The following is an 11,162-nucleotide window of genomic DNA, read 5'->3' on the forward strand; positions in this document are numbered from 1 at the left end:
GATAACATTATCAACAAGGCAAAAATTCCTAAGAAAATATCTCCAAGAAACAACTCTTACACACAAGCTTAAATATTTCCTCTGTGTTATGCCTTTTAAATACTGCATAACTCACAATATTTAACTGATACAACAAAAAAGAGTAAAATTAATACAGTTATAACCTAGTTATGAAAGCCCATAAAGCAATAATACAGCTAACAGGTAATACCATTAGATTTAATTCTACATGTCAAAATACAGTGAAATGATGACACAAAATCTACAAAAGTATTACATCTACCATACAGAATGACAATGAAATATTAAGAATTTACATAACGTAGTAAAATAATGACAGATGCCTAATTTTGCATCTAATCCATATACTGTATTAGAAACGTGATGAGCCACAGATACTGGCATACCCGATGACATCCAAGAGGCACTGCTACCTCCCTCATGTGCCTTATTTCACCAATGAGATCCTGACTATAGGCTCGACGATGTGTACGGGTTTTAGTGCATGCAAATAACAGACCTTGCTCCTGTAAAACAACCAACCAACTTGATCATGCACTGCAAAATTAGGAAAACCTTGACTTTCATGCATAAATTAAAAATATGTAGAGGAAAACTGGTGAATGCCAAACATTATAAACATGCTCAAAGCTGATTATATTTTTTCATGCAAAAGTGCAATGCTCATTGCAAAGCCAGTGCATGATATCCACAACCCTTACCCAAAATAGGCTATTGTCTAGTATGGCAGTAGATTGAAGGGCAGCAAGAGGATTGGGAGCACCTTTGGGAGGGGGTGGAGGTGGGGGACATGGAGATCCACGAGCAGACATAGCTGCTGCTTTTCCTTTCACACCCATCCTTGGGAGAGAATTGGTACGTGGTGTACCATTGTTGCTGCTACTACTGCTGTTACTGCTGCTACTGCTACTGCTGCTAAGAGGAGCAGCTATGTTGTTGAGGCAGCTACTGCTGCTATTTGAAACAAAGGTCCCACCCCACACCATGGATTGAGCCATCACCATTCTATTACTAAAACCATCACCATTCCCCTCGACTTTACCATCACCGCCACTGACCAAGTTTCCAGAACCGTGAGTGTCAAGTGGTACGTTATGCTGATTTAATGCCTGATTTATGATGTTCTTGGTTAAAACATCTTCAACACTTGCATTAGTATTGTTGATGCTACTACCGTATGTTAATGCACAAGTTGATAAAGACATAGGTTTTGAAAATGAGAAAGCATAATTAGGGGATATCTGATTCATACGACTGAAGGACTGCTGACTAGTAGATGCTTGGTTAGTTCTTTGGTCTGAAGAGTTATTAACTGATTTTGAACGACTAGCAGAATGGTTTGGCTTGGGATTTGGTGGAGGTAAAGGTGGTCTATAATTATTATTTACAGGTTTGTTCCTGGGAGGAAGGGGTGGTTTACATGAAACATTATTCTGAATAATACAATTTAAAGTATTATTGACTTGGCCATTGTCATCTAGTGGCACAGAGGATGACCGAGGTCGACAGGGGTCCTTATGAGGATATTTAGTTACTTTTATGGGCTTGGAATAAATGTCATTATTGCAACTATATTTATCTGGAAGATTTACATATTGCAGTGGGTCGTGAGTGTGAGGTTTGGTTGGGGAAGCAGGAGGAGTATGAGGAGGGGTTGGAGAGTCTGTTGCAGGTTTTATACAAGAGTCATAAAGAGAGTGGCGATTTGCAGTGCCAGCTGCCTGACTGGACTTGCTAATAATCCCATGGAAAGAATGCCTATTTGGATTCCCAGAACCTCGGGGATTATCAGAAAGAGCATTTGTGGAAGAGGAGGAAGAGGTATGATTAGGGGATTTGGAGCGCCTATGCACATAGCTCTTGGACATTACTTGTGACTGGGTTTCATTGGCGTTAAGCGTGTTATTGTTAGCCTTGTCAGCTTCCGAGTCTCTCTTCTCCCCAAGCACCTGGAACATCATTAGGAAAAACAAAGCTTGTCAAGCAATGCACATCAGAGCAAACAGCTACCATGGATTATGATTTATAACACATCCCAAAATTCATTAATACTCCCTAACAAAAACTACAGTACATATATACTAAAATATTTAATATTACCAGAAACTCAACAAAGGTCTTTTACTATATGGTTACTTAGATAAGCTACCCCAAATCTTAATCAAAATAGTTTCATTCATAGTAAGTTAAGGAAAAATACATTTTGTTATCCAAAAATCAACAGAAGCTAAGAACAAGAAGGAATTCCTAAAATCATTATGTACAATACCCATACCAATATTATACCAACACAATCTACCAATACACATCAGTGGAAAAAAATTTGCATTAAAGTATATAAAAAATTACGGCAGAAATCTTTTCACAGTTTCATATACGAATCTTAGATTTTTATAAGCAATTCTGTTACTGCAACAAATTAAAACAATTCAGCTTTAACAAATCATGAAACTGAGCACCATAGCATGAAAACTAACTTTACACAGGCCTATCAAAGAAATTATCAATAAGCAGGTATCTGTAGAAAATCTTAAAAAATGTCATTTTCATGATAAAACAATTTTATACATACTTACCAAGTAGTTACATTGCTTACAGTTTCACTCGTCAGCAGCTTAAAAATTTTGAAATTCACGGTAGCACTAGTGTCGGTGTAGGTGACTAGACCCCAGCCCACTTTCAGGTTAAGCGAGGAACGACTTCAGTAGAGAGCTCAATTGTTTTTGCCCTTCTTTCCATACGAGGGGAGGAGGGAGGGCTTTGATTTGTAATTCCTTGATAAGTAAATATAAAACTTTATTTTACCATAAAAATATCATTTTTATACATGTAACGTACCAAGTAATTACAATGCTAATCCCAAACTGACAAGGTGGGATATGGATTTTTCTACCCCAAAACATTATGGATGATAATGAGTTAGAGAATAGAAATTATTAGCAATGGTACAATGCTTGTTGGTCCTTAACTGGTAAGAGAGCTGCTGCAGGTAGATAATGCCTCTGGTCAGCGCTCATCTTAACCACATAGGGTGTGCCGAGTTGGCCAGATGCAACTCTACATTAGTGGATACAGTACTTTGCAGCAAGGGATGAACCCGGTGACTAACAAAGTATGCAAGCAGCCAGTTGCCTCCTGCCCTGGGCACAGTACTGACAAACCAAATGACCAGAATAAAAAAACATGAACATCACCTACACCATAGAATATAAAAACACCACCCACCCATTACAACTAAGACTGGTGAGTCTCCAGGTACACAGTACCCCCTGCCCTCTCCTCTCCGAGATCCAACTATCCAGCTCATTGAGAGCCTTCCTAGCAGATGAAAGCACCATCTTCGGCAGTCTGGAGGAGTCAGCAGGCTTATCACCGATGAAAAAGGTTGAAGCCGGGGCTGCAGGCAAGAAGAATCCCGGAAAGTACTGCAGCAAGTACGACAAAAAATCTGCAAAGGCTGTCGGAGGGGAGCCATGATCCATATCACCTTCTTCCAATGAAACGGGTAGATACAACTCGTAAGGGGCCTGGGCTAAAGAAGAGGGCTCTTTCTTAAGCAACCTTAAGATATCAGCCAGTTCACGCTGAATTGGTGCTAGCGATGGGTCCATCAAATCAGCATTGGGCATCGAAGGGTTAGCTGTTGTCAGGCGTTGGCATCTGGCACCAAACGCATCGGAAAATGTGCAGATCATTCCATGGAAGGCAGAGTCCATCTGTGTACTGAAATCTTGGGTACTGTAGGGAGCTCAAACACTGAAGGGCACTCAGACGTAAGTAGAGGATCGGGCACTAATGGATGCTCGGGCGCTATCAAGCATCTGGGCGTAACTGGGAGGTCGGCTGCTCTTGGGCACCGCGAGAAGACGAGGAGTGTCTTGCTACAGACAAATGCCTGGGTTCCCGCACAGGCAGTTCTGGAGAAAAGCGTTCTGGGGATCCCAGAAACTACACAAAGGCTGCTGCAGGGGCTCTGTAAATCTCTTATAAGGCACTGGAGGGGAGCGGACTGTATCTGCCGTGGGCTGGCCGCGATTCATCACTAAAGCACCACTGGTACCTTTTCTCAGGACTGGATGCCTCGGAACTCGAGGACAGCCGACTGCATGCCTTTCCAACAGTGATCCTTTGTCGCGACTTGGGCAGTTGCAACAGGTCCGATTGAGGGGAATACTGCCTGTGGGCAGACCCCACTGACCTCCCTTCGGCCTCTGGTATGACTGCTCCCATGTTTAGCGGAGTACGCCAGTGACCTTTGCCTAGGAACATCCGTGGGATGAGCAGCTGCCTCCTCCACTGACACTTCACTAACACTAACACTTTTTTCCACTTTGTCCATAAGGACATGCACTGAAGTACCCAACTGGGTCACTGTATCCACTATTATCCCCATTTTAACACCGAAGTTATCACGAGTTTTGACTTGAGGCTGGCAAGGGGGTCGAGGGCGGAAGTGAGAGAGCTGGATAAAGAAGCAGGTTGAATAGTCAAATGACTGGAAACAGGTGACACAGTGGGAGCAGGCATAGATAAAGGAGGAATTTTATCATCAGCAGAACTATCTACGGTCTTGCTAACTATCATCTTATTTCTCGGCTCTAGCGGCTGCCTTAAGTTTTCTATCCCTGTCTAATCTTGCTAAATGAGACCCCAAAGCCTTCCATTTTTAGCATCCCACTCAGAACATTCGTCACAGGTTCGATCAATTGAACACACTTTCCCCCACATCCTATACACAGAGTGAGAGTCATATTTCTCTTTAGTAAGTCTTGTATTGCAGCCTTTGCTGCAACAGCATAGGCTAGTACCTCTAGAGTCAGACATACTAACTAACAAGTCAACAATCGTAATTATAATCAGGCAAGTTGAGAAAAAACGTCCTAAATTGAGAAATAATAGCCTCACTAAGAGAACCTAATGTAAATACAAAGCCATAGGCTACCAGTACTTCACCAAAAGAAGAATCTCAATGGAAAAGTGACAAAAGCCAAAATTTAAGCCAACTGTTCACAACTGAACTTCAGTCAGGAACCAGCAGAAAACAACTGAGCTCTCTGCTGAAGTCGTTCCTCGCTTACCCCGAAAGTGGGCGGGGTCTAGTCTCCTACACTGACAATAGCACTACCATGAATTTCAAAATTTTTAAGCTGCCAGCAAGTGAAACTGTAAGCAATGTAATTACTTGGTAAGTTACATAAATAAAAGTTCTAATTTTTCATAGCATTTTAGTATCAACAGCTGGCACAAACTATTACAGTGAGAATCATTAGAAAGGCAATTTATCTTAGTTTTGCATGGCGAGAAAATATCTTTATAACAGTGTTTTTAACCATTTTTACTTTTTTTATTTTGCTTTTTCTAACATAATACTACAAAACATTTAACTATTCAGCTTTAAAATCACAGCCAATGAGTATCCTAGCATTAATACTAATTTTACAAAGACTGTTCAAACAGAAATATCACTAAGCAGAAACGCTGTCAGTGAGAGATGGGGGCACCATAGACAGGCCTAGCCAGAAAGGTTAGTTCACAATAAATCAACTGGATCCAACTTACATCTATTAACAACTTAATGATCTGATAATAAACTGAAAATTCCAAAGGTTCTGACAATTACTTTCCGGAATGAATACACAATTAGTAGAAATCTGTAATGGTAAAATATACTGTATCATCATACAAATCTGTTTATTTCTTAAGTTAACTGGAAACTCAGAACTGACCTTCCATCTGCTAAAGCACTAACAAATAATTACACTACAGTTCAGTCAATGAAAAATCATCAACTGGCTTTATTCTGGTTCTATTTGCTAAAGAAACCAATGTACTGTACATTAATTCCCTGCCAAATACTAGCACCACGGTTTTTTTTTTATTTTCTCCAAGTGTTTCATATAATGCTTGGAGACAGTACACACACACACACACCACTTACTTGCTTTAACAGTACAAAAGACCTAGTAATCCCAAAAAGTTAAACTATGGACAGTCAATAGTACACATCATATACCAGAGCTCATGACTTGAAAAAACCACCAAATATGCTCATAAAAAGACCACTTTATATATTCATAAACATAGTAGCTTACGAGATTCAAAATCTGTCACTTGAGATGCTGGCAGACAAAAATTTAAAATACTAATCTCATCCAGCCCTACTGGAATTCTTATTTCAAAACTGCTCTATTAACATTACTAAAAGTCATTGTGCATTTTCACTGCTATAATCTGCAATTACTAGAAAATAATTTTACCTAAAATTAACCTCTTGCAATTACAGTATCTCAAGTGTGATAAATTTGCCTTTACTGAAAGTAATAGTAAATTAGTACATCAAACATGAATGATAATTCACCATTTTACACAATTTTGTCCTTAGAATATAAATATCACTAGACCTCAGCCTGCAGTGACCAACTTACAATGACAAAACTCGCAAAAATTTACAAAACCTTATACCCTGTATCTAACCATACATGTCAGCAATTAAGTAACTGTTTACAATGGCAAATTTACAAAATGTAACATTTCCTGTATATAACCATGCATTTCAGTTCAAAAACAAGACTATCCTATCATACGCTTGACAGGATCAAGGTCATAAGGACAGTGTTACAACTACACTGCTGGCCTGCCAATGTGCAGCTTACAGTATAATTAAACTGTACATTAACTTCTCTACCGTGGACTTATAATCCTATCCTTGACCTTAGCTGTGAACCCTACAGCATTTCTGTACAAGCCTGTTGCCTTTTCAGTACAGTACAGTATATCCTTCCAAGTACAGTACACATATATGACAATAAAAGAAAAACTAAAAGCCTTGCACAAAACAAGCACCATGATGTACTAGAACACTATTTAAACAGTAAGAACAAATAAAAATTCTGTCATCAAGTAACTGAAATAATTACACAAAAAAAGCAAAAGTATGCCAATGCTAGCATGATCATACGACTTCAGTGTTGTAATTAAGCAGTTACACTTGTTTAGTCAAGTGACATTTTAAACTTAAGTCAAAATATAGTTCTTTAAGTGGCATGAAAAGCTTCAGCACTGAGAAGTAAATAGCAAGAAAAGTTATGAAGTAGATATGCAATTAAATCAGGATTTTTCTTCAAAGCAAGAAATCCATGATTATCTTGCAAAACCCAAGAATTACTGACAATATAATATTAATCATTCTCACTCAAATTATGCAAAAAAGAAGTATGACAATAATTTCTCAATTATCCAGATTAATACAGCCAAGGACCTGGTGGACAGGGGCAAAATCCAGATAAGGACAAGTAAAAGATCTATGGATATTCAAGGGCAACTCCGTATACCCTTGCTCACCTTACCTTGTCAATACCACATAAATGTCAACACTAAATATGCTTATAAGCAGCCAACATCACACTTTAAACTGAAAATGTTATGCAAAAGGTAGATAGCATAACTACAGTATCTACCTTTTCCCCACATCTGTAAATATATTGCATAAAAATACTGAAAAAAAATGCAACCCCTTCATTTTTTCTCTCATAAATGACACACAATTCAGTAGGTAAGTAGCCTACCTGTACTTCCCTGCAGCCTACCATGATTTTATCACCATTAACACAAGATAATTGGGGGATGCCACTTGACAACAGCAATATTACACATTCACAACTTCAGTAATGGAACCAACATTTTCTCACTAAATTTTGAACTTATCACCTAATGCTATACATGGTTGGAATCTCTTTTTGTTGCAGATTGATAACCAACATTAAAATATAAGATACTTCTGAAAATTGATATCCAAAAAAATAGTTTTGGAAAGAGAAATTTTTTCAAAAACATCTTTTCATTTACGGGATGCTTTGTACAATATTTTCTGAGACAATTTAAATTTTTTCATGCCCAAGTTACTCCTTAGCTGTTGAAGAAGCAAGTGAAAAAATACATAAAATATAAACAATTAGTAACTGGTTGACTGGGTGTACAGTATTTTTATGTATTTCAACCCCCATATGCACGCTAACCTAAACACCAATACCTAACATTACTATCGACACTGTCATCATAATTATGTATCTCTATATCACTATTTGATGACAATGAATCAGCATCATCCTCATAAAAAGCCATTATTTCCACAAATTTAGAAAATAAACAAAGATTTATAAAAATCTTTGACGTTGCTCAACTCCAGGATACACAAGCCTCACTGGCCCCGACCCCCTGCTTAAGGAAGGTTCACAATTATGCTGATTTTATACCTATGTTCAAGAGAAACCTGGTATGTTTTATGTTCAACAGTGAACGGAATGGTTGGTGAGACTGCTGATGTCACTCAAGCAAAACTAAGGGGCAGGACTATATTTACTGCAGTATTTGAAAATAAAGCATCAATAATATCGTCGTCGTCCATTTGCAACCTCCAAGGTGTCGATTCTAGTGACATGCAGCACCACGCGGGTTAATGTATTTTTATACAGCAACTTTCTCATTAGTTGTTACTATGTTGTATTACCATACATGAGATACAAAATGTGTATGTAAGAACTGTTGGCCTAGGCTGGGCATTAAGCTTAGAGTATCCATTTGCATAAGTCAAACAGGCTATTGCAGCCATATTTAAGATAAATGTAATGGTGATGAAACTGATATTTTACTTGCTGAATCCATTTATACTGTATTACAGTACTATTATATCATTGTAATATATAAAAATCTGATCAACGCCCATATAAATTTAAGTAGGCTAAGCTAATGTTTAACTTCTCACATTTAGCTGACCGAGGCCTACTAACGAAATAATTACGAGAATCATTTTTAGCTGCCAAAGGAAATGGATTATTACTGGAATTACCATTTTCATTTTTGTACATAAGTGTAAAACTCGTATACAAAGGTAAACTAATATACTTTAAAATAAAAATCCTTCAAAATTCCAAACAGCTGTTTCCAGATTTGTTTGTCTATGTTGTACTCAATGTTATTTATGTCAATTCTTTGGTACGTGGTGATCTTGCAATACAGTAAATGGTTGTTATTCTTTACTTTCATTTATTTAACAAGAAGATAGGATTAGTGTGGAAAAGAGGTTAGGCTAATGCTATCTATACAGTACTATCCAAAATGCAACTCTCATGATCCACGAGATACAAGATGAAATCATGTTTTGGGACAAAACTTTAAGGACTGACTGATACGCGAGATCGAATGATACAGGAGTACAGTATATATGACATTTCATATGTTTTATTCATTTTGCACTATCATGGATACTGTTTGTGTAAAACACCCTGTGCTTACATCTTTAGTAAATATGGCATTTCTCAATGACAACTGTCCAAAGCAAATTAATTTTAAGCACTACTAAAAAGTAGTTGATCATTTTATTGGAATTACAGATTTTTCATTTCCCATCAGTGTCAAGGAAGCTTTACTTCTATGCCTGTGTGTCTTTACATCTACACGTGGCATGTCATCTCTGTTGATGTCACCATCTCTATACAGTGCGTGTTTCTTAGCACAGTATCACGTGTTGCTATTTTTCTTTTTTGCTTTGCTTGATTTACTGTACAGTATTTTCATTACGAGTTTAGTTGATTGTAAATACTGTATGATTATCACACATGTCATAACAGTACACAAGAGAAGATTTTATCACTGCGTTTACTTCATCTCTAATTAAAAATACTTAAATGTGAATTTGTAGATGTTGGCATCACGTTGTGTTTATTTGTAACTTAAGTCTTGGTGCCATCACCCAAAAGCAAAGGTTGTGTGCATACGTACGTACTCTATGCACACAATGGAGTTTTTCTTGTGAGTTGTAAAAATAAAAAATGAGAAAATACAGCAAAAATAAAAATGACAAAAGGGAAGGAATGTGTGTTATGACCTTCAATGTAATCTCTCTCTCTCTCTCTCTCTCTCTCTCTCTCTCTCTCTCTCTCTCTCTCTCTCTCTTCCATTCTTTTTGCTTTGTGGTTGTATTTCATTACAAGTTACAGTACAGTACTGTACACATTATTTAATACAATGTGAAAAAGTCATAAATATAAAAACACAAAACAAAACAAGCTGTAGTAAGTTACACGTCTACCTAGCCCTCTCACCCATCCAACACTGCATCTCCATCCCCTCCCACCCAGGGAAACTTCTCCCCAGCTCCACCCACATTCCAAAACAACCTTCTCTGAGTCAGTTCCTCTGCACAGCCTTAATGCCCCTCCTCTCCCATGGCACCCACCCATCACCCCCCCCCCACCTAGGAAACTTCTCCAGACCTCTCCCCACACCCTAAACCCTTTCTCAGTCTCTTCAAGAGAGTAAGCAGTGTTACCAACATTTTCATTGGGCCATGCAGCATTGGCAACATTGGAGAGTGTTTTTTCAAAATTTTTGAAATTTATATATCATATTTTCTTGGTCCTTGGTCCCTGGTCCAGGTGTGTCAGATAATGTTGAGTTCCAAATAAGGAAGATCCAGATAATCGAGGGATTACTGCATATCATTAGCACATATACTGACATTATTTTCCTTCATACAGTCAGCCCTTCTTAAGCAATACAACACACTATCTTGCTCTATCTTGGAAAAATTAAAAAATGATTCTTACAAACTTCTTTGAAAAGTAATTTCTTCCTAGCTACACCTCATTACAAAACAAAGAACTGAAACAAGAATATTTTTGTTACCTAAAGAGAAAATCACCCTTACAGCTAAATTATATGATGTCAATAGTACTCTGATAAATTACAGACTCCATACAGATTTCTTTTAAATGGTCCTTACCTGTCTAATTGCACTTTCATATTGCTCTTCTATGTCATCTGTTGGATATGTTCTGTTGCGCTGGGCATGTCTTCTCTGATGCTCAGCTCTTAGTTGATGCATTCTCTCTGAACGAGTTGGCTCCAATTCGTCTCCACGAATTTGAGACTGTTGTTGTTGCTGCTGCTTGGGGAATTCATACAATAACATCTATTAAAATTAAGCTACTTACTGTTACAAATATTACTTAATATATAAATTAAACAGGCTATAATATTCCCTACTATGAAACTTCCAAGATAAAAAGTTGCTGATTTCCAAAGACAAGTATACATTACCTGGGAAGTGCGTGCTGTTGTCTCAATCATTCTTCTATACTGCT

The 11,162-nt window shown here is 37.8% G+C and overlaps 1 protein-coding gene across 32 annotated transcripts in view; it reads right to left on the minus strand.

The window, feature by feature from the left end:
* Positions 1-11,162, minus strand: part of LOC136825010 (partitioning defective 3 homolog) — a 471,362-nt gene that overhangs the window by 17,633 nt on the left and 442,567 nt on the right. For 19 of the 32 annotated variants that reach the window (XM_067081025.1, XM_067081019.1, XM_067081018.1 and 16 more), the window contains 3 exons: positions 11,119-11,162; positions 10,802-10,963; positions 723-1,970 (listed from right to left, as the gene is read on the minus strand). The exon at positions 11,119-11,162 is cut by the window's right edge and continues 146 nt beyond it. In XM_067081025.1, coding sequence (XP_066937126.1) covers positions 723-1,970; positions 10,802-10,963; positions 11,119-11,162 — 1,454 coding nt within the window. Of the gene's footprint in view, positions 1-407; positions 528-722; positions 1,971-10,801; positions 10,967-11,118 lie in introns of all 32 variants that reach the window. The other 13 variants (XM_067081031.1, XM_067081037.1, XM_067081034.1 and 10 more) reach the window with 5 other exon arrangements.

This window comes from Macrobrachium rosenbergii, chromosome 36 (genome assembly GCF_040412425.1).
Source record: "Macrobrachium rosenbergii isolate ZJJX-2024 chromosome 36, ASM4041242v1, whole genome shotgun sequence".
Taxonomy (NCBI): domain Eukaryota; kingdom Metazoa; phylum Arthropoda; class Malacostraca; order Decapoda; family Palaemonidae; genus Macrobrachium; species Macrobrachium rosenbergii.